The sequence below is a fragment of the Pan troglodytes genome, chromosome 1 (genome assembly GCF_028858775.2).
Source record: "Pan troglodytes isolate AG18354 chromosome 1, NHGRI_mPanTro3-v2.0_pri, whole genome shotgun sequence".
Classification (NCBI taxonomy): domain Eukaryota; kingdom Metazoa; phylum Chordata; class Mammalia; order Primates; family Hominidae; genus Pan; species Pan troglodytes.
This window is the reverse complement of record NC_072398.2, coordinates 215,805,737-215,828,499: the sequence shown is the minus strand read 5'-3', so window position 1 is coordinate 215,828,499 and position 22,763 is coordinate 215,805,737. Positions and strand designations below refer to the sequence as shown.

The 22,763-nt window shown below is 49.5% G+C and overlaps 1 protein-coding gene across 44 annotated transcripts in view; it reads left to right on the top strand.

Moving 5' to 3' along the window:
• The window catches only part of FHAD1 (forkhead associated phosphopeptide binding domain 1), a 164,137-nt gene extending 141,623 nt beyond the window's left edge, over positions 1-22,514 (top strand). For 10 of the 44 annotated variants that reach the window (XM_054662812.2, XM_054662787.2, XM_016954510.4 and 7 more), the window contains 7 exons: positions 2,842-2,937; positions 3,371-3,591; positions 4,168-4,333; positions 10,203-10,283; positions 13,461-13,514; positions 19,521-19,673; positions 22,328-22,514. In XM_054662812.2, the coding sequence (XP_054518787.1) occupies positions 2,842-2,937; positions 3,371-3,591; positions 4,168-4,333; positions 10,203-10,283; positions 13,461-13,514; positions 19,521-19,637 (735 nt within the window). In that variant the 3' untranslated portion in view covers positions 19,638-19,673; positions 22,328-22,514. Of the gene's footprint in view, positions 1-2,841; positions 2,938-3,370; positions 3,592-4,167; positions 4,334-5,294; positions 5,541-10,202; positions 10,284-10,592; positions 10,670-13,460; positions 13,515-19,520; positions 19,674-22,184 lie in introns of those variants that run through there. The other 34 variants (XM_054662864.2, XM_063785850.1, XM_054662806.2 and 31 more) reach the window with 15 other exon arrangements.
• The last annotated feature ends 249 nt before the right edge of the window (positions 22,515-22,763 follow it).

The following is a 22,763-nucleotide window of genomic DNA, read 5'->3' as shown; positions in this document are numbered from 1 at the left end:
AGAAGGAGCAGGAGGAAGAACAGCTGGCATTTACTGAGTGCTTACTGTATACCAGGCATTGAGCAGAGCCCTTCACATGCGTTATTTCATTTAATCCACACAGCAGCCTGGGTCAGTTACCATTGTTATCCCCGTTTTACAGATAAGAAATATGAAGACTTCAGGCCAGGCACGGTGGCTCACGCGTGTAATCCCAACACTTTGGGAGGCCGAGGCAGGCAGATCACTTGAGGCTAGAAGTTTGAGACCAGCCTGGCCAACATGGCAATACCCCGTCTCTGCTAAAAATACAAAACTTAGCCAGGCATGGTGGTGCACATCCGTGCTCAGGCACGAGAATCACTTGAACCCGGGAGGCGGAGGTTGCAGTGAACCAACATCGCACCACTGCACTCCAGCCTGGGCGAAAGAGTGAAACTCCGTCGAAAAAAAAAGAAAAGAAGAGAAAGGAAAAGAAAAATTAAGGCTTCAGAAGGTCAAGCACTTCACCCAAGGTCACAAAGATAATGAATGACAGAGCCAGGACTGTGTCCCTGGAGGTCCGCCTCTTGCAGCCTGCTGGTCTGCAGAGAAGGAGATGGGGATGGTGTGATCGAACCTGCAGCCTGGACTCTTCCTTAGGTCACCCTCCCTCCGGACTCCTGCAAGCTGCAGGAAAAGAGAGGGGATTCTGAAGGGGAGTGCAGAGGATGCAGTTCAGGGAGCTGGAGACACCAAGCTGCGTTTTAGGTTCTTTTTGTAGCAAAACTGCCCAATTTATTGTCATCTTTAAATACCTGCTTTATTCTCATCTCATAGATAGATAAATGTGTCCACTCTTAATATAGACACATATGTCACACTTACCTATCACAGTCACCTTCAGGCTTTTAGATTTTTGTGAATGGGTTTTTTGTTTTTGTTTTTGTTTTTTTTAATCTCCCAGGTTTACAGTATAGAGCCGGTAAATGCTGCAAGCTGACATGCTCTTGGTGTTCGTGGCGAGCACTTAAAACCCAATTTAGTTGTGAGGGGATGTATGGGGGTTGTCCGTGGCCTCCAGACTCCCCGCTTGGCCTGGTGGCTTTTCTATGCCTTTGGCTGGGGCTTTCAGCAAGCAGCCGGCTGAGCAGGGTCTTAGCAGGTGCACAGCTGTCTCCTCTCTGGAAAGGGTCTGAAGTGAAGGGGTGGGTTGCCCTCCACACCTGTGGGTGTTTCTCGTAAGGTGGAACGAGAGACTTGGAAAAGAAAAAGACACAGAGACAAAGTATAGAGAAAGAAATAAGGGGGCCCGGGGAACCAGCGTTCAGCATATGGAGGATCCCGCCAGCCTCTGAGTTCCCTTAGTATTTATTGATCATTCGTGGGTGTTTCTCCAAGAGGGGGATGTGTCAGGGTCACAAGACAATTGTGGGGAGAGGGTCAGCAGACAAACACGTGAGCAAAGGTCTTTGCATCATAGACAAGGTAAAGGATTAAGTGCTGTGCTTTTAGATATGCGTACACATAAACATCTCAATGCTTTACAAAGCAGTATTGCTGCCCGCATGTCCCACCTCCAGCCCTAAGGCGGTTTTCCCCTATCTCAGTAGATGGAACGTACAATCGGGTTTTATACCGAGACATTCCATTGCCCAGGGACGGGCAGGAGACAGGCCTTCCTCTTATCTCAACTGCAAGAGGCATTCCTTCCTCTTATACTAATCCTCCTCAGCACAGACCCTTTACCGGTGTCGGGCTGGGGGACGGTCAGGTCTTTCCCTTCCCACGAGGCCATATTTCAGACTATCACATGGGGAGAAACCTTGGACAATACCTGGCTTTCCTAGGCGGAGGTCCGTGCGGCCTTCCGCAGTGTTTGTGTCCCTGGGTACTTGAGATTAGGGAGTGGTGATGACTCTTAAGGAGCATGCTGCCTTCAAGCATCTGTTTAACAAAGCACACCTTGCACAACCCTTAATCCATTTAACCCTGAGTTTGACACAGCACATGTTTCAGAGAGCACGGGGTTGGGGGTAAGGTCACAGAATCTCAAGGCAGAAGAATTTGTCTTAGTAAAGAATGAAATGGAGTCTCCCATGTCTACTTCTTTCTACACAGACACAGTAACAATCTGATCTCTCTTGCTTTTCCCCACACTGAAGTGATGCTCACCCACCATCTGCATCATCTCTGGAAAGGGTCGGAAGTGAGCGTCCAGTTTCCGCTGCGTGAAAATGGCATTCCTTTAATAAAAGGAGGGGGGATGTTTTCTATTTAACCTGCATTCATTCATTTGACAAACATGCCCACTCTGTGCCAGGCGCCATGCTGGGCACAAGGAGGGGGAGAGTGAGCAAAGAGCAACACCGTCCCTGCTTCTATGGCACTCTCATCTGGACCAGTGTTTCCAGGCCTTAGCACTGTTGATATTTTAGGGCCCCACAATCTGGTGTGGTTTGTGGGGGGATGTGTGGATGTGTAGTAGCGTCTTTGCTCTCTACCCCCTAGATGCTAGTAGCACTCCCCGCCTGCAGTTGTGACAATCAAAAATGTGTCCAAACACTGCCAAGTGGCCCAGGGGAGGGGACAAAACCACCCCAATTGAGAACCACTGTTCTAGAGGGAAGACAGGCGGTGATCAAAGAACAAGACAAGTGATGTATAATTACAGAGACTTCAAAGACAGAGTCATTCTCTGAAGGGTGGGAATAGAATTATAAGAAAGCAGTTGACAAAGGAATCAGACGGAATGATCAGGACGCGGACTGAAAATCAACTCTCTTGAGTTAATCTTCGGTAATCACACAGTGCTTTAGCTTCCAGTCATAGAAAGTCATAATGGAATGTCAAGAGAGGCCTTTCATTTCTTTCTGATTTCAGCCTCAGAATGGCCTTTGCAACGCAAGGTTCGGCTCAGCCATGGAGAAGTCGGGGAAGATGGATGTGGCTGAGGCTTTAGAGCTCAGTGAAAAGCTGGTACGTACATCCAGCATCCAACCTGCTCCAATCCAAAGCCTGGGGCCCCTGCAGTCAGTGTTGAACGCAGGATAGTTTAAATATCAACCTCACATGCCTATTTAGTTACTCTAATAACTCTGCAAGACCTACCTACTATCCCAGCATGGGTCAGGAATCGCATAGCCAAATTCCTTGAAAAGCTGGGTGGTTAGAATGAAGTGTTTATATCTGTTGTCATTTTTCACCCCCGGTTCTCAAAAAAGGCATAGCGTAAATGGATGTGGGAGAAAGGAAAGTCATGCTGAAAGCCCCAGTTGCACTCCTTTCAAAGCATGTGCGTGTTCTCTGCAATTGCAGAAAGTGAATGAAACAGAATTAGACATTGGCCTCCTTAAAGCGGCCACCAGCGGCCTCGGGTAATGCCTCTTATGCGCGAACGTTTTCCTTGTAGTACCTGGATATGAGCAAAACCCTCGGAAGTCTCATGAACATCAAGAATATGTCAGGCCACGTGTCCATGAAATACCTCTCCCGCCAGGAGAGGGAGAAGGTCAACCAGCTTCGACAAAGGGACCTCGACCTGGTGTTTGATAAGATCACCCAACTCAAGAACCAGCTGGGGAGGAAAGAGGAGCTGTTGAGAGGATATGAAAAGGACGTTGAACAGCTCAGGTACCTCGGCACCCCCATGTCCCCACAGAAAGGCCCGGGCCTCCCTTCTCCTGGCTAAACTCAGGCTAGCAGCAGACCCCTAGGCCTGGGACAGGAGGACAGAGACCCAAGTGTGGAATACCTGCAATGTCAGAAGGGGAACAGGGAGGGCACTGACTAGGCCTGGTAGAGGGAATTCTGTCCCCGAGATCACGGCTGCAGAAGTGCACGGTTTCCCCATTCTGTGAACTATTTTCTGTGCAAGCTGCACCTCTTGCGACCCTTGACTTACGGTTTCCCAGTTGTGTAACATTGACAGCTCGGTCATATTTTCAAGAGTCGCAGTTCCCCACTCCCCAGGAAGTCAGGAGGGGCTGGCAGCACATCCTTTATCCCCTCCCGCTACACACATTCGGCTGATGAATGGCTCGTTCTGCTCTCTGTACCCCAAATCTTCGTCATGCTCTCCTGCTTGTGATGACACTCCTGAGTGAGCCCCCACTGTGGATGTATTTTGAGAGACTTCCGGGTCTGGCACATTGATGATGATTGGGAAAGATAAGGGAAAAACAGACGCCATCTCTCCTGTGCACCCAGGCGGAGCAAAGTGTCCGTTGAGATGTACCAGTCGCAGGTGGCAAAGCTGGAGGATGATATCTACAAAGAGGCCGAAGAGAAGGCCCTGCTGAAGGAGGCCCTGGAGCGCATGGAGCACCAGCTGTGCCAGGAGAAGAGGATCAACAGGGCCATCCGGCAGCAGAAGGTGAGGCGCTGCTGCCCAGGGCAGAACCTCCCAGGCTGCCCTGCAGCTCCCATTAGCAATGGCCGAGGGTGGTCCCTGGAGGATCCAGGTAGCACAGAACACAGGGATGGATGCAAAGGAAGGCGACTGGATAGCTTTTGCATCAGACAGACCTAGATTTAGACCAGAGCTCAACCACTTACTATGTGACCTTAGATAGGTTTCTTAACTTCTCTGAGACTCATGGTGCTCATCTGTATTTTTTTTAATGGTGGTTGTTATTCATATTTATATCAATCTGCCAGGTGCTAGCGATACATAAGCTCTCAGAGAGTGGAGATTTGGATTCACTATTCTGAGTGCCTGGCACGCAGTAGACACCCAGTAAATATTTGGTGAACGGATGGGTAGAAGGACAGACAGGTTGATTGATGGACAGGTGGAAGAATAGATGGACTGAGGAGTTTACAGGTGGATGGGCAGATGGATGTCCTTGAAGAACATATCCCTTAGTGTGGAACAGAGAGCTGACTTCAGGTGGATTTCATAGCTGAAGGGTGTCGAGGCTGTGCAGTCCAGGAAGGGCACTCAGCCTGGTTAGAACATGCAGCGAGGGCCTGCCAAAGCCACAATACCGCCAGTGACTGCAAAGGAGAGCTGGAGTTTGTGCACCAAAGGGATGAGAGGGTGGACATTCCCGGCTGAAGGAGCCGCAGAGGAAAGGTGTGAGGATGAGATTTGCTCCCTGGCACAGAGTTGGAAATAGCACTGGCTTGAGAAACCGAGATTCCAGTCTCAGGCTGGTGACCCAGCGAAAATGGGTCCCCCTCCCACCACACACACACACGCGCGCGCACACACTCTGGTATCTCATCTGTAGCATGGTACAGGAGTCAGCCAGTCCTGGGCTCAAATCCCCGCACTTAACTGTGCGACCTTGTGCAGATCTCTTTGCCTCTCTGAGCCTTGCTTTCCTCATTAGTAGATGGGAGCTTCCAGCCCCTGCCTCGCAGGCGGATGGTGAGGATGAAAGAATGCAGGCATCCCTCGCTATCTGCTGTCCACTCTCACTGTCGTCATACCTCAGGAGCCAAGTGCTTTCGGATGGTGAGGGTGCTTGTCCCGTCTCTGAAGCACCTGCCCAGGGCCTGGCACCAGCCGGTGGACACTGCCTTCCCCATGCTGCCCATGACCCATGCTGCCCGTGACCCATGCAGTGGTCTCCTGGGTGAGTCGTGCCTCAGACCTGGTAGGGTCTACACACTGGAAAGTTTCCCCAAAGCAAGTCACACAGGAGCAGCACCCGGGCGGCTTCCAAAGCTCCCTGAAAGCTGGCAGAGGGGCTTTCCTGTCTGCTTTGCAGTTGACATATTCATCATCCACTCCTGCAGTCCACAAGGCACTGGAACAGTGACCTCTAAATAGAGCCAGACTCTCCCTTTCCTCCACTCTTGCCTAAGGTGGAGCAGATCCCAAGGCTGGGGTTAGGCAAGTCAGGGAAAGAACCACAGTCACTGTTTCTTCATGACCGTCTCCAGGCCAGGGACTGGGCTCATCTGAGCTTTGCAGCCATGATAGGGCGTATTAATGCCTCTAATAGCCCTGCCTGGTACGATGATCCCTATTTTACAGATGAGGAAACTGCGCCTCAGAGAGTTAAGAGGCGCCCAAGTGCACACAGTGGCTGGTAAGGAGGGCTGGGACCTGACCCCAGATCCCTCTGACCCTGGTTCTCCTGCTCTCTGCAGGGTTGGCCGTGAGTCCCCTCCTTGTAACTGTCAGCTTTTATATGTGTGTGCATTCTCGTGTGTGTGTGTGCGCACATGTGTACCATGTGCATGAGGGTTTGCCTGTGTGTGACGCTATGTGTGTGTTTGTGTGTGTTGCCTGCCTGAGCTCAGAGAGAACCAAACCCCCAGAGAAGGGTGCCCCCTCCACCAACCAGGTGAGCTCCTTGCAGAGGCCTGGCCTTCATCCCACAAACCTTGCAGACCACAGGCTCCCTGACTTGCAGCCCCCAAAAATGAAGGCAGCGCCCTGCTCTGGACGTGGCCTTTCCAGCACTCACCACTCTGAATTAAACATCACAGGCCCCCATCTGCACATGTCGTGGGGCTGCCTCGGGCAGAGGACCATTTCCTTTTACACTGTGCCATGCCAGGGAGATCTGGGCAGCAACAGAGTCCTGAGATGTCCTTTGATGTACCCACAGGAGAGTTCGCTCCTTCCCGAGGCAGCGTCCCCCAGGGCTTGGCAGGCCAGGCCCACAGCAGAGACACCAAACCACAGAATGGGACGGCAGAGGGCCCTAAAAAGCCCATTGTCATGCACTGGCTGAAAATGAAAGAAAACCTGCAGATTTACATAATCAGACCACATGCATTATTCATGGCCTCCCTAGGCACACACAATGCGGGCTGGCCAGCCTTCCACGGAGCGGGAGGAGGAAGGTCCGAAGCGGCCAAGCCAAACCTGTGTCAGCGTCCCCAGCTGGAGCTGGGAACTTTCAAATTCATGGAATTCACAACGTAGGGAAAGATTTGATAGGAAGTAGAGCCACGATCACAGCAAGGCTGATGGTATTATGTAAGGAGCACTTGCTGTCAGATGCACCCCACAGGGCACGGCCCACCCTCACCTCACATCAGCCTGCGAGGAGGGCTGCCGGGCGTCTGCCCACTGAGAGGGGAAACTGAGGAGGTCGGAGGGCAGTGTCACCGGGCTTCTCAGCTACAGAAACGGGACCTCAGCGAACTCCGATCCCGGCCCTCCCAGCCCATCCACTCATCCACCCCATTCCTTTCCAGGATGCACCCCGCCTACTCCATCACCATTTCTCTCGGGGTTCATCCCCAGGCTCAGTTTGCATTTAAGGTTTGTGACTAACACGTCATCAGAAACTCCTGTTTGTCAAGGGAAAAAAAGGGGGGAAAGTCTTTTGTCTTTTTTTTTTTTTTTTTTTTTTGCTTGCTGTTCAAGAATTTGACAACATCAGAGAGAACCGTTTTTTTTCAGTGGTGCAAGACTCGAAAGGGAACTTGTATACATCTGTTTGGGCAGCAGCTGCTTCCTAGGAGTATATTTTCATTAAATGAAAGTTAAAGGAAAGTAGAATTCCTTTAAGTTTCACACCTAACATTTTCACAAACAGTCGATTTTTTTCCAAGTCTCCTGTATAAAATCTCAGCGCCCCTTCATAAAGATGGAACAGTTGAGGCTCTGGGAAACGAAATTACTCACCTTGAGTTTCAGAACTACCCGCCCCCGACACACAGACAACCACTGTAGTTTTAACACGTGAACATCTCTTCACGGAGCAGAACTTCCCAGAGTCCAAAGTCATACTTCCAGCTGGGCAGGGTAGCTCACGTCTGTAATATCAGAACTTTGGGAGGCTGAGGCAGGAGGATCACTTGAGACCAGCCTGGGCAACATAGCAAGACACCACCTCTAAAAATAAAAATAAACAAATTAGCCAGGTATGGCACCACACACCTGTAATCTCAGCTACTTGGGAGGCTAAGGTAGGAGGATCAATTGAGCCTAGTAGTTTGGGGCTGCAGTAAGCTATGATCGCGCCACTGCCCTCCAGCCTGGGCAACACAGCAAGACCTTGCCTCTTTTAAAACAGAAAAAAAGGCATAGTTCTATACTAATACTTCTGGCTGTGCAAATCAGACCTGACATAAAATGTTGGGGAAAACCTCAGTGCTGGTCATTCACAGAGCCTCCTGACTCTGGGATGCCCTGGGTCCACAGCTCCCTGCAGTGACAGTGTGACAGTGACAATGGCCCAGGCTGTGCCCAATCTAGTCCACTTCCCACATCACTAAACAAGGCGGCAGAGTTTCTCTGAGATAAGAGGCAGACTTGGAGTCCAACAGATAGGGCTTAGGGTTCAAGCCCACCTCTGTCCCTGAGTGAGCCTCAGTAGGTGACTTTACCTCTGTCGCAGGTTTCTCAACAACAGCACCAATAACGGTAACAACAGGACCTGCTTCGTGGGGTGGTTAAATGGTGTGATGCCGGCAGAGCCTGTCACAGAGCAAGCTCAGTTACTCGGTTACTGTGGGGAAGAGAAAAGGCCACTCGGGGGCGGGGGCAGTGCCTGCATCGCTTTCAATGAGCTTCCTGCCCGCTGGCGAGTCCTGCAGACTCCGAGACTTTTTCCCGGGTCCTCCTAGAGCCGGCAGCGCCTTTGTAAAGCTGTCTTTTCTATTTAGTGAATACAGCTAGGGCTACAGCCAAGAAACAGCCGACACTTTTCGTGAATGAGCTAAGACTGGGATTTTCAGTAGGAACATTTTAAATGCACAGAAGTTGCCCTTGGAGAAGGATGCAAGCCCGTTCTTCGGCCTTTGTTAGGACTTGAGTGTGAGAACCACTGAAATGCACTAGCTGCTTCTGGCTGGGGAGCAGCCCAGCTCCCCTTCCGGGCTCCAGCCAATCAAATCCTCCCCAAGGGGCTTGGCCACAGCTTTGCCACGCGGTCTCAGCTGGGCTGGAGCCCCTAACCTTGCCTCTGCATTATGAGCTCAAGTTCCTCATCTTTAAGATGAAAATGAAAATGTGCCTAACCCACAGGAGTCAATCCCGTGAAGGCACGCATATAAAACCCTTAGCGAACACAACCTCTCAATCGTGCTCTTTTCTCTTTTTCTTTTTTTTTTCCTTTCTTTCTTTTTTTTTTTTTTTTTTTTTTTTGTTTGTTTATTTGTTTGAGACAGAGTTTCGCTCTGTTGCCCAGGCTGGAATGCAGTGGCACAATCTCGGCTCACTGCAACCTCTGCCTCCCAGGCTCAAAGGATCCTCCCACCTCAGCCTTCCGAGTAGCTGGGATTACAAGGCACCCACCACCACGCCCGGCTTATTTTTGTATTTTTTTTAGTAGAGAGTAATCTTTGTATTTTTTAGTAGAGAGTTTTACCATGTTGCCCAGGCTGATCTGGAACTCCTGGACTCAAGTGATCTGCCCATCTTGGCCTCCCAAAGTGCTGGGATTATAGGCATGAGCCACCACACTCAGCCATCATATCAGTACTGTTTTACACATCATCATATCAGTAGTATTTTATTTAACTCACTGTTTCCCAAGATTTTCTTGGGCCCAGGTATTTTCAAGATCCTGGTTTCCTCAGCACCACTATGTGTTTTTGACCAAAAAGTAGAAATTGGTAGATGTGTGGGATGAGAATGGGATGGGGGTTTGGGGGTGGTAACCACGCGCCCTCACCAGAATGGAAAAGTAAAATGTGGCTAGAGTGGTGCAGTGTATGGATAGAAGATGGCTCAAGAAAAAGACACCAGGCTGGGTGCGGTGGCTCACGCCTGTAATCCTAACACTTTGGGAGGCCGAGGCAGAAGGATGACTTGAGGCCAGGAGTTTGAGACCAGCCTGGGCAACATAGCACGACCCCCATCTCTACAAAAAACAAAAAAATTAGCTGGGTGTGGTGACTCACACCTGTAATCCCAGCACTTTGGGAGGGTGATGTAGGAGGATGGCTTGAGCCCATGAGTTGGTGACCAGCCTGGCAATATGGCAAAAACCCGTCTCTACTAAAAATTAAAAAAATTAGCTGGGTGTGGTGGCGCACGCCCGTAGTCGCAGCTACTTGGGAGGCTGAGGTGGGAGGACCGCTTGAGCCTGAGAGGTCGAGGCTACAGTGAGCCGTCGTCGTGCCACTGCACTCCAGCCTGTGTGACAGAGTGAGATCCTGTCTCGAATAAAAAAGAAAAAGACTCTCCCGCAGTGATCCCTTATCTTCTGCCCACCTATCTCAGTGAGTCCCAGCGTCTCCTAGAAACCTCAGAGGCCTGTCCCAGATTGGAACGGGTAAGGACACACTAAGGTTAGCACTCTCTTGCTAACCTGATACTTTTCACTCAGGAAAGTGTAGAGGAGCACGAACTGAGAAACGCAAAAGAATCGACACCTTGCAACTGTGCCTTCAAAGAGAAAGACAGGCAGGTATGGGAGGTGTTCTGATGTTGCAGACACAGAGTAGAGACAGTCTCAACTGGGGGTAAGAGCTCATGGCGTGCAAATGCCTGCACGCGCTGCCCAAGGAGCACTGCACACCTCCCTCCTTCCCTTCCCTCCCCAGCCTCTGCCCCACGTCCCTCCCTCCCTCCTTCCCTTCCCTCCCCTCCCCAGCCCCTGCCCCACCTCCCTCCCTCCCTCCCTCCCTCCCTTCCCTCCCCAGCCCCTGCCCCACCTCCCTCCCTCCCTTCCCTCCCCAGGCCCTGCCCCACCTCCCTCCCTCCCTTCCCTCCCCAGCCCCTGCCCCACCTGCCTGCAGTTTGAACGGATGACCTAAGAGACAAGCACGCGTCCAGCCCCGTCTGTCCATTAAGGTGAGAAGGCAGAGGGGATATTCCAGCACAGCTTTAGCTCATGGAGCAGCCATCCTAGGCCACTAAGTAACTTGGGGACTTGGAGGCAAGGTCCTAAGAGAAGAAAGAAGGGAGGAGTGAGGAGCTTCAGGAATCCCTGTCCTAAGAATGAAATGAGGGGGGTGAAAGAAGGTGGGAGTGGCTACAAAACAGAGCCAGGAATGAGGATGAAAGTGCCTCGCATAAGCACTTCTACCCCCGCCAAGGGGAGCCCTGTTTTACTCAGACCTTCCTGGCAGCCAACGAGAAATGGGAAACCAACTTGGTCACAGTTCACAGTGTCCATGAGATACAACAGATGGATGCTCGCAAGTGCTCTTAGAACAAAGACCTTGCTGGACTTTCCCCCTAGAGGGGACGGTGTGTGACGTAAAGAGCAGCATCTTTAAGAACAGCCTTCGTGGGGTGACGTGGGCTGAGCCGTGGCTGAGAACAGCTCTTGAGACAGATCGATGTCATCACATCCCACTGAATCCAGTAAAGTTCAGTAAAAGCAGATCTGTACGGGGCTGGGCTCTGCTCTCCAGTGCTCAGGTGTCCACTGAGCAGACTTAATCCAGGGATGGATTGTGGAGCAGTGTTCCATCTGGGATTCCTGGAGCCCTTGTGCCCCGTGGAAGGGTATGAGTCCCAACACCCTCACATCTTGTTTCCACCAGAGCAGATGTTTTACATACCAAGTTCCTCAAAGGATTTTGTGTGGGTAAAGAATCCTACTGGCACGCCTGTAATCCCAGAATTTTGGGAGGCCGAGACAGCCGGATGGCTTCAACCCAGGAGTTCAAGACCAGCCTGGGCAACATGCCAAAATCCTGGCTCTACAAAAGCACAAAAAATTAGCCAGCCATGGTGGCGTGCACCTGTAGTCCCAGCTACTCAGGAGGCTGAGGTGGGACAGTCTCTTGAGCCCAGGATTTCAAGGTTGTGATGAGCCACATAAGCACGCCGCTGAACTCTAGCCTGAGCAACAGAGGAAGAACCTGTCTCAAAAAAAAAAAAAAAAAAAAAAAACCTGCTGGAAGAGAAAGGAGGGAAGAGAGGTTTAAAACCATTGCTTGACAATATCTGAAATGATGGCTCTCTGCTGAATTTGTTCCTCTCACTAACTTTGTGATAAATGCTTAGTGGCTGCAGGCTCCAGGCCTTCTAGAGGGCAACTGTCAGCTAAATACAGGCCACGATTCTTCGTAGACTGTTGCTTTGGGAGAACAGTGGAGACTTACGAGCACCTATGCCCCTATCCTAAAAGACAGCCTGACTCACTGTCCCTGTGGGTCTGGGGAATGCCAAATGAGGTTGCCAGATTTAAAGGAAAAAAATAAAACAAGATACCCAGTTACATTTGAATTTCAGATAAATAACAAATAGTGATTTAGTGTTAAGTATGTTCCAAATATTGCATGGGACATAGTTATACTTAAAACAAAGTATTCGTTTTCATTCTGAAATTCAAATGTAACTGGGTATCCTGTATTTTATCTGGCAACCCACCAGCAATCCACTGAGCACCAGCTAGATGCCAGGCAGGGCGGCCCTGAGGCAGACGTCACAAAATAGCAGCCCACGGCTATGGCTCGTTTGGTCCACTTCAGAATAAGGTGCTTTTGGCAGGGCATGGTGGCTCACGCCTGTAATTCCAGCACTTTGGGAGGACGAGGCAGGCTGATCACTTGAGGTCAGGAGTTCCAGACCAGCCTGGCCAACATGGTGAAACCTCATCGCTACTAAAAATACAAAAATTAGCCGGGTGTGGTGGCAGGCGCCTGTAATCCAAGCTATTGGGAGGCTGAGGCAGGAGAATTGCTTGAACCTGGGAGGCAAGGGTTGCAGTGAGCCGAGATCGCACCACTGCACTCCAGCCTGGGTGACAGAGTAAGACTCCCTCTCAAAAAAAAAAAAAAAAAAAAAAAGCACTTTAAGAGAATACTCCAGATTTCTGGCTTCTTTGGGAAACTTGGATCTGCTGGTGACACTAGGCCCACAGTCCCACACGCCACCAGCTTCCAGCCCCTTAGAAAGGACCCCAGCCCCTGGGTTTGCTGCCATCTCCATCTCACCGCCTTCTTTGACTTCCTGGCCCCTGTAGGCATGAGGTTGGTGACCCCCATGGAAGGTTGGGGATCTCTGAGAGGGGGGCCCAGCTCCCTCCCTCCCTGAGGTGTCCCCAGTATCTGGGGCTGCTCTTTCTTCAGGGAACTGTCCCTGAGGTGCCACATCTTGGGGACCCCAGGGTCAGCAACTGTAAACCAAACCCCAGGGAAATAGCAAGCTTCAGATTCCGGGTGACGATGACATTCAAACAGGCCTCCTGAAGGGAGTTCAACCATCATGGGCCCCACCATCCCTGAGCCATTGGGATGCCGAGGTGTGAACCACCGGGCATCTGCAGCCCCTTCCACCTGCTCTGGGAGGCGCTGCCTCCAGCTAAAACAGACGTGTCCTCCGAGAAGAGCATTGTTCCTCACAGGCCCTGGGTTGAGCAGCCTCCACCTCTGCTGGAATCTAGAACAGAGACCCCCAAGAGACTCAACAAGATGGGGCACCGTGGCTCCCAAAAGCTGTGCCCCCTTCTCGTTGAGAAAATGGATTTTTCTCAATTTTCAGATGCTACCTGTTTGGAATGCTGTCCCTGGGAAGGCCCAGCGTTCCAAATGGGTAGCATCTAAAAGTGGAGAAAAATGCATTTTTCTTTGATGCAAAAGGCAAAGAGGAATCCAAGCTAAATTTTGTTCTTATTCTTTCTGTATTAAAGAGACGAGTGTTTGTAGAGATGGTGAAGAACAGGATGCAGAACTCAAATTCCCAGGTGAGCAGAAAGAGCATCCTCTAGAATTCTCTTTTATTGTTGTTTTGTTTTGTTTTGTTTTGCTCGAGACGGAGTCTCACTCTGTTGCCCAGGCTGGAGTGCAGTGGCTAGTTCTGTGGTTTCACTGTGTTAGCCAGGATAGTCTCGATCTTCTGACCTTGTAATCTGCCTGCCTCGGCCTCCCAAAGCACTGGGATTACAGGAGTGAGCCACCGCGCCTGGCTGAACACTCTTTTTTAATCAAGTCTATAAAATCTTAAACATGTTGAATCATTGCCATTCACAAATCAGCCCTGGAACTGGAATTGATCCAATCCACACTCCTGCTTTGCAGAAAGTAGAGGCAAGCTATCAGGAAGCTTGAAAGCAAAACACATTTTGGTTGAATAAGAAAGGCTTATTTAACAAGTTTGATAAAAGGCCACAGTTATTCTGAGACAACAAAATTGTCATTGGAAAAACTGAAGATATTCTATGCAAGGGACATTTTTGGAAAATAGAAGCCTCTTCTTAACTGACACCATTGTCCTAGGACAGAGGGTGGCTGCTGCTGCTCTGGGTGTTAGGAGGGTAGAGAGTGTCCCCAGGGTCCCCCTAGACCTGAGACTTTTGCCACCTGCAAAGTGGGAATGAAGGGGAGGCCTGTTGCTTACTCATCCACACGCTTGGAGAGACTGGAGCAGGCAGACACTGCCCTGCTGCCAGGTATTGGCTGAGAATGACGTGGAGACGTAAAATGACAGTGTTGACATTGGGATGGGCCCTGGATGTAGGGATATTGTGGTGCTCTTAGATGTGAAGCTCCCTGGAATTTCAGGCTTGACAGAATGGGGGCAGATGGTGCTTCGCCTAAGAACAGAGTGATCTTCCCATTTATCCCGCCCTCCAGCCACAGCTTGAGAAAAAAAATCCATTTTTCTCTGATGCAAAAGGCAAAGGGATTTGACGGCTTGGACCTCCTTGGTGCAAAAAGGTTTCCTCCAGGCCAGGCGTGGTGGCTCACACCTGTAATCCCAGCACTTTGGGAGGCCGAGGCGGGCGGATCATGAGGTCAGGAGATCGAGACCATCCTGGCTAACACGGTGAAACCCCGTCTTTACTAAAAATACAAAAAATTAGCCGGGCATGGTGGCGGGTGCCTGTAGTCCCAGCTACTCAGGAGGCTGAGGCAGGAGAATGGTGTGAACCTGGGAGGCGGAGCTTGCAGTGAGCCGAGATTGCGCCACTGCACTCCAGCCTGGGGACACAGCGAGACTCCGTCTCAAAAAAAAAAAAAGTTTCCTCCAGGTTCCTTGAAATACATAGCTTGGGGTCTCCGTCCTCTATAGTGTGCTTCGAGTCCTTAAGGTGATGGAGTCATCATGACCACCCTGAGGAAGATGCGACGTGGAAAATCTACTCTTTCCGGCTTGCTTGCTCATAAAAAAAGTGTCCATTCCTAACAAGCTTCAGAACTGGATTTGTGCCTTTCTTTTCAAGGCCCTATGGGTTTTTGTTTTCTGTCCTCCAAAATACCATTCACTGATTTTTTTTTTTTCCATTTTGGCCAACAGTCTTTTGTTCGTGGGCTATATGCTAAAAAGGAAAATCTTCCAGTTAACAAGTACTTACTGAGGACCTAGGCTAGGCCACCTACTGTGCTAAGCACTGGGGAGAGAAGGGCAAACAAAAAGAGAGACTGCCCTGGCCCTCATTCGCACAACAGATATTAAGAGTCAGCAACGTGGCAGGGCTGTCCAGGTGTTAAGGTTAGATGATGCATCCTCAGTGGGGGCAGCATCACCCCCGAGGGGGCAAAAATTCATTCTTTTTTTTTTTTTTTTTTTTTTTGAGACAGAGTCTTGCTCTATTGCCCAGGCTGGAGTGCAGTGGTGCAATTTCGGCTCACTGCAACCTCCACCTCCCAGGTTCAAGCGATTCTCCTGCCTCAGCCTCCCGAGTAGCTGGGACTACAGGTATGCACCACCACGCCCGGCTAACTTTTGTATTTTTAGTAGAGACGGGGTTTCACTATATTGGCCAGGGTAGTCTGGAACTCCTGACCTCAGGTCCACCCTTCCAAGGTGGAGGGATTACAGGCATGAGCCCCCGCGCCTGGCCAAAAATTCATTCTTTCTATGTATAAAGCAATAGCCATATCTACAAAGATGGGGACACACACACACACACTGCTATCTGTAAAAGGGTGAGGGGCTAGGGAAAAAACCTCTAAGAATTCTCAGGGGGCGAGGTTGATAGTGAAAGAAAGGCTGAGAAACACAGAGTTAGACCAATGAAGACATAAAGATCCCTGCCTGCCTGCCTGGCTTACAGTCTTGGGCTATTTTTTTGGAGACCGGGTCTTGCTCTGTGGTCCAGGCTGTAGTGCAGTGGCACCATCTCAGTTCACTGCAACCTCCACTTCCCAGGCTCAAGTGATCCTCCCACCTCAGCCTCCCAAAGTGCTGGGATTTTAGACATGAGCCACCGCCCCTGGCCTCTTTTTTTTTTTTTAAGTAAATACACATAATGATTAAATAATAACTTTGTGCCCAGTGTTTGGAGGACAAAGGCCCCTGAACTGAGCTGAGCATATTTCACAGGGACGTCTTCACTCCCAGTCCAAGCTCCAGGAGAGGCCTTCTTGAGGACCGTATATTTAAACTTAGACCTGAGGTTGTGTGGGAGTGGGCAGGGGGCTTCCTAGAGCCGAGGCTTGCAGTTTCCTGAAGCAGACACCCCAGGATGGCCTGAGTTCATTCACACCTGGGTGTGGCTATTTAAATGACCGGCTTCTACCCCTGCCTTTTCATTCTAAGGGTGAGGCACGTGGTTCCAAATATCTCAAGTGGAATCTGTGCATTTCACATTCCCCATTCCCAGGTCAGCGGTCCTGGCTGCCTTCTGCTGCCCCATCCTTTGTCATTTCATAAAGAGAACAAAGCCCCTTCCGTGGTGCTTCCCATCCCATGCTCCTGGAAGCCCTGGGGCTGGAGACCTGGGGACCTGGGACTCTTTAACAAACTCCCTGGCTCCAACTCTGACAGCCAACTCCACACCGGCTCAGGGCACTGGCATTTGGAAACCATCCACAGTCAGCAATTTTACTGAAAATCAAATGAAAAGGAATATAAAGTAAGGGTTGTTTAGGGGGGAAGGCTTTTGAGTTTGCTGTCTGTTTTCTTTTTCCCTGTGCATTTGGACCAATATTTACTTTGTGGGCTGGTATGGGACTGACTTACCCTTTCTTGCCCTGAAACAATCTTGAATGCAGAGTCTCAAAACACGTTTGAGGCTCCCGTCAGCCACTGTCACCTCAGGAGGTGATTTTTAAATCCATCTTAAGGTGAAAAGAGCTTAAGTGATGGTCCTAACAGTCTCTTCCATTGAAATCCTCCCAGAATCTCCTCTGTGCCCTCTGAGGAAGGCAGGATCGATATTCATCCCTATTTGGTAGATGAGGAAACTGAGGGTCATGTAGTGAGTGGCAGAGCTGAAACGTGACTAGCCACCCAGCCCTCTTGCCCCAAGTGTATGTGCAGCCTGAAGGCTGGTGGCAAAGCTTTGCAGGAACAGAGTTGGCAAGGTAAATCCTGTTGGAAAGAAACTTGCAAGCCACAGTATTATCCACAGTGTGTCCAGAATTGTTTGCGAGAGAGATCTTGGGTTGCAGTTAACAAAAATCTACTCAGAAAAGGGGCAGGGCGGGGGGCTTTTATAAAGATACAGAAATGAATGCCTCATAAAACCTATGGGAAAGGCCGGGCGCGGTGGCTCACGCCTGTAATCCCAGCACTTTGGGAGGCCGAGATGGGCGGATCGTGAGGTCAGGAGTTTGAGACCATCCTGGCTAACATGGTGAAACCCCATCTCTACAAAAAATACAAAAAAATTAGCCGGGCATGCTGGCGGGCGCCTGTTGTCCCAGCTACTCGGGAGGCTGAGGCAGGAGAATGGCGTGCACCCGGGAGGCAGAGGTGAGCAGAGATCATGCCACTGCACTCCAGCCTGGGCGACAGAGCAAGACTCCATCTCAAAAAAAAAAAAAGCTACGGGAGAGAACTAGGAGGATAGCCCAGGCATCGTCTCTCTCGTGCATGCACGCACTCGGGCACACACACGTCTCCATGTCATTTCTGCCCCTCTCCATACCTCTGCTGATTTCTTCTCTCTCCAGTGGTATGACAAGAAGGGACAGCCTCACAGTCCCCCAGTTCAAAGGGCCAGCCCAGAGAGCGAGTGGCATCTCACAGCCCATTACCCCGACTCCTAGGAGTGGGCATCGGAAAAGCCCAGCTGTGCCAAGTGTCCAAAAAATATGGCCCGGGAGTGGGGTCATGCACACGGCCACCAGGACGCCCCCTCCTTTGAGCTGGGAAGTGCTCAAGGGGTTAAACAGACCCCCTTAAATATACTTCACTTTCTCCTTCTAAGCCAAGCTTGTCCAGCCCGCGGCCCAGGACAGCTTTAAATGCAGCCCAACACAAATTCGTAAACTTTCTTAAAACATTATGGGATAATTTTTTTTTTTTTTTAGCTCATCAGCTACCATTAGTGTTAATGTATTTTACGTGTGGCCCAAGACTATTCTTCTTCCAGTGTGGCCCAGGGAAGCCAAAAGTTTGGACACCCAGTTCTAAGCCATCAGAGACTTTAGACACATTCAAGTCAGTAACAGCTTTTCAGGAGAAACACCATCACAATGAATGTGCTTACTGTAAGAACCTCCTGGTTTCAAACTAAAAAATATGTAAAGGGACCAGGCTTGGTGGCTCACGCCTGTAATCCCAGCACTTTGGGAGGCCAAGGAGAGCAGATCACTTGAGCCCAGGAACTCGAGACCAGCCTGGGCAACATGGCAAAACCTCATCTCTACAAAAAGTAAAATAAAATAAAATAATTAGTTGGGCATAGTGGTGCACACCTATAGTCCCAGCTTACTCGGGAGGCTGAGGTTGGAGGATCACCTGAGCCTGAGGAGGTCGAGGCTGCAGTGAGCGGGGATTGCTCCACAGCACTCCAGCCTGGACAACAGAGTGAGACCCCATATCAAGAAAAAAAAAAGAAAAAGAAAATAGAGAAAAGGAAAGCAATATCTGTATACCTGGAAGGGTGCACCCCAAAACCTCACTAAAGCTCATCTCTGAGTAACGTGATAATGATGAATCATTTTATCTCTTTTGTGCTCATATCTGTGTGTGTATATATATATTTTTTACAACAAATATTTTATTTTGTGTACAAAAAAATAACAAAACCAGCCGGGTGTGGTGGCTTATGCCTGTAATCCTAGCACCGTGGGAGGCCAAGGCGGGCAGATCACTTGAGGTCAGGAGTTCCAGACCAACTTGACCAACATGGTGAAACCCCCATCTCTACTAAAAATACAAAAATTAGCCGGGTGTGGCTGCATGTGCCTGTAGTCCCAGCTGCTTGGGAGGCTGAGGCAGGAGAATCACTTGAATCCGTGAGGTCGAGGTTGCAGTGAGCAGAGATCATGCCACTGCACTCCAGCCTGGGCCACAGAACAAGACTGTCTCAAAAAATAATAATAATAAGTAAATAAATAAGTACAATACAATAAAATACATGGGAAGTGTCTAGTTCTCCTCATGTTAAAAATAATTAAATAAGGCTGGGCGCGGTGGCTCAAGCCTGTAATCTCAGCACTTTGGGAGGCCAAGGCAGGCGGATCACGAGGTCAGGAGATCGAGACCATCCTGGCTAACACGGTGAAACCCCGTCTCTACCAAAAAAAAAAAATACAAAAAAATTAGCTGGGCGTGGTGGCGGGCGCCTGTAGTCCCAGCTACTCGGGAGGCTGAGGCAGGAGAACGGCATGAACCCGGGAGGCGGAGCTTGCAGTGAGCCGAGATCACACCACTGCACTCCAGCCTGGGCGACAGAGCGAGACTCCGTCTCAAAAAAAAAAATTAAATTAAATAAAAAATAACAAAACCACTTGAGTGGAACAATTGGAGTCTTGCTGCAATGGAGTTTGTGTGTTTTTTCTCTTGCTTGTTAAAGGTTGGAACCAGAAAAGCCTCCCTAAAGATGGACCAAGAAAGAGAGATGCTGAGGAAAGAGACCTCCAGCAAGTCCAGCCAGAGCCTTTTGCATTCTAAGCCCAGTGGAAAGTACTAGAGAAACCTCGTCCCACCAGGCCTCGTGTGATCCTCTGTGAGTTCATGTGACTCTTCTGTGTCATCTGTGTCAAAATACTGAGTTGCTTTTGTAGGTCTTTAAAGATTGTTACCCTAGTGTTTCGTTTCCTGACCAGTATTTCGAACAATATTATATTTTGGAGTGTGTGGGGAGAAGGGTTCTTTTTTAAAAATACCTATGAATGTACACGAACTCAGGTATATGAAGAATAGAAGTGTGTAACCCAGATGTCCAGGCCTGGTAGATATAATTATGTGGTCCACGTTGGGTCATGATGTTCCCAAATATCAAACCTCCTAAGACTTCCAACAGACTCACACTTGAGAAAACCTAAGACTTGTACTGGAGCCTCAGGGCAGAATTGTAACCTTGGAGCTCTCAGGGCCTTGGGATAGTGAATTCAAGTCTCAGTTATGGCCTGGCAGGATGGCTCATGCCTGTAATCTCAGCACTTTGGGAGGCCGAGGCAGGCGGATTACAAGATCAGGAGTTTGAGACCAGCCTGGCAAACATAGTGAATCCCTGTCTCTACTAAAAATACAAAAATTAGCCGGGTGTGGTGGCACATGCCTGTAGTCCCAGCTACTCAGGAGGCTGAGGTGGGAGAATCACTTGAACCTAGGAGGCAGAGGTTGCAGTGAGCCGAGACCACGCCATTGCACGCCAGCCTAACAGAGTGAGACTCCGTCTTTTAAAAAAAAAAATGGCTGGGCCTGTAATCCCAGCTACTCGGGAGGCTGAGACAGGAGAATCACTTCAACCCGGGAGGTGGTGATTGCAGGGAGCCAAGATCACACAACTGCACTCTAGCCTGAGTGACCGAGCAAGACTCCATCTCAAAAAAAAAAAATCTCAGTTTATTGTAATAAATTTAGAACACCAATCAGTTTTATTGCTTCCGTAATAATGACTAACGTCTGTATAGCACTCTACAGTTTCCAAAACACATCTCATTTAATCCTCCCCCTGCCCCTGGGAGGTAAATAGTATTAGATTCCCCATTTGACAGATGAGGAAGCCAAGGCCCTGAGAACTTACATGGCCTGCCTAAAATCACACAGCTAGTCAACTCAAGAGTTGAGTCTTGAACCCAGGTTTCTAATTCCATCTCATACTGTCCATTCGGATACACCAGATGGCCTAGTTGTTACAGTCCCAGGCCACAAGGACAGACCAAGTCCCCAGTCACCAAAGAGCACACACTGCCTAGGTACACACACTCCTGTTCCACGGTGTTTGGAGAGACCCCCATTTTCCTTGCTGCACTCTCTGCTCCTTCCAAGTTCTGCCTTCTCTCCATCTATCCGTGCCCTCACTGCCATTCTTGTGTGGCCAGGCAGCCAAAAAAAAAAAAAAAAAAAAAAAAAATGGAAGAGCCAGAAATCATGAATACTTTTTTTTTTTTTTTGAGACAGAGTTTCGCTCTGGTCGCCCAGGCTGGAGTGCAATGGCGCGATCTCCGCTCACTGCAACCTCCGCCTCCCAGGTTCAAGCGATTCTTCAGCCTCAGCCTCCTAAGTAGCTGGGATTACAGGCACCTGCCACCACACCCGGCTAATTTTTTGTATTTTTAGTAGAGATGGGGTTTCACCATGTTGGCCAGGCTGGTCTAGAACTTCTGACCTCAGGTGATCCACCCACCTTGGCCTCCCAAAGTGATGGGATTACAGGCATGAGCTACCACGGCCAGCCTACTTTTTTTATTTTTAAAAAGCCACAATAAAATTTTTTTTATATTTTAAAACCAAATATATTCTTTAAACCCATTAAACCTGGGGGAAGTAGGACAAACTCTTTGTGTGATATTCCATTGGAGGCACATCTTACACATGGTTAGGACCTAAAGCCAGTGAGAGGCCAGGCATGGTGGCTCACATCTGTAATCCTAACACTTTGAGAGGCTGAGGCAGGAGGATTGCTTGAGCCTAGGAGTTCCAGATCAGCCTGGACAACACAGTGAGACCCTGTCTCTACAAGAAACTTAAAAATTAGCTGGCATGGTGGTGTGTGCCAGTAGTCACCACTATTTGGGAGGCTGTGCTGGGAGGATCGCTTGAGCCCAGGAGGTTGAGGCTGCAGTGAGCTATGACTGTACCACTGCATTCCAGCCTGGGCAACAGAGCAACACCTTGTCTCAAAAAAAAAAAATAAAGTCAGTAAGAAAGGAGAGTGTAACTTGACTTTACAAATACTCTAGAAAATCTCAGAAATGTTCAAAAACCTAATAAAGAACCTGGTATTAGACTGTACCATATCCCCAAATATAGAGCTGAGAATCTTGATGCAGTTCCAGGGCTAAAGCAGACATTTCCCCACTTGTGTTCAGGGAAACAAAGCCAGTCTTCAGAAAAAAGGAGGCTGGAATAAATATGCAACAAGGAGAGATAAAAAACCCACAGAGGCAGTGCAGCAGATACTGCAGCTGCTCAGCAGATACTAAGTCTACTTAGTCATTGCTCAGCCGTCACTTTCCTCTACCATATAGGCTCAAAGCTAATTGCCATGATTTTCCCACCTCCCTTGCAGCTAGGACGGGCCATGTTGGACCAATCTGGCTAATGACATATAAGGAAAAGCTCCTGTGGAGGGCTTCCCTTCCAGCTTCTCTAGGTGAAAGCATTCACCCTTGGTACCTTTGTCTTGTCTCCTTTCTCACTCCTGGAGCTCAGACCAGAAGCTGGAGCAGCCACCTTGGGGATCAGCAGACACCAGCAGCAGGCCAAAGGATAGTGGAGTGGAGGGACAAGAAGGCCCGGGTGAGCCTTCTCTGAGAATCACTGAGCTCTGAACCATGAATGAACTGCCTACCTCTGTACTTCCTGTTGTATAGGACAAATAAATCCCTATCTATTTAAACCACTGTAGTCAGGTCTATGTATTTGTGCTGTGGAACAAACCACCCAAACTGAGTGACTTAAAATGACAAATATTTATTATTTCTTTTGATTCCATGGGTCAAGCTGCACACTTTTCCTGTCTGGACTGTCTTGGCTGGGGCTGGATGGTTTAGAATGGCCTCTTTCATACACCTGGCCTCATACACCTGGCCTTGGCAGGCAAGTTGGGTTAGGGTAGTAGTTCTCAACAAGGAGCAATTTTGCCCCC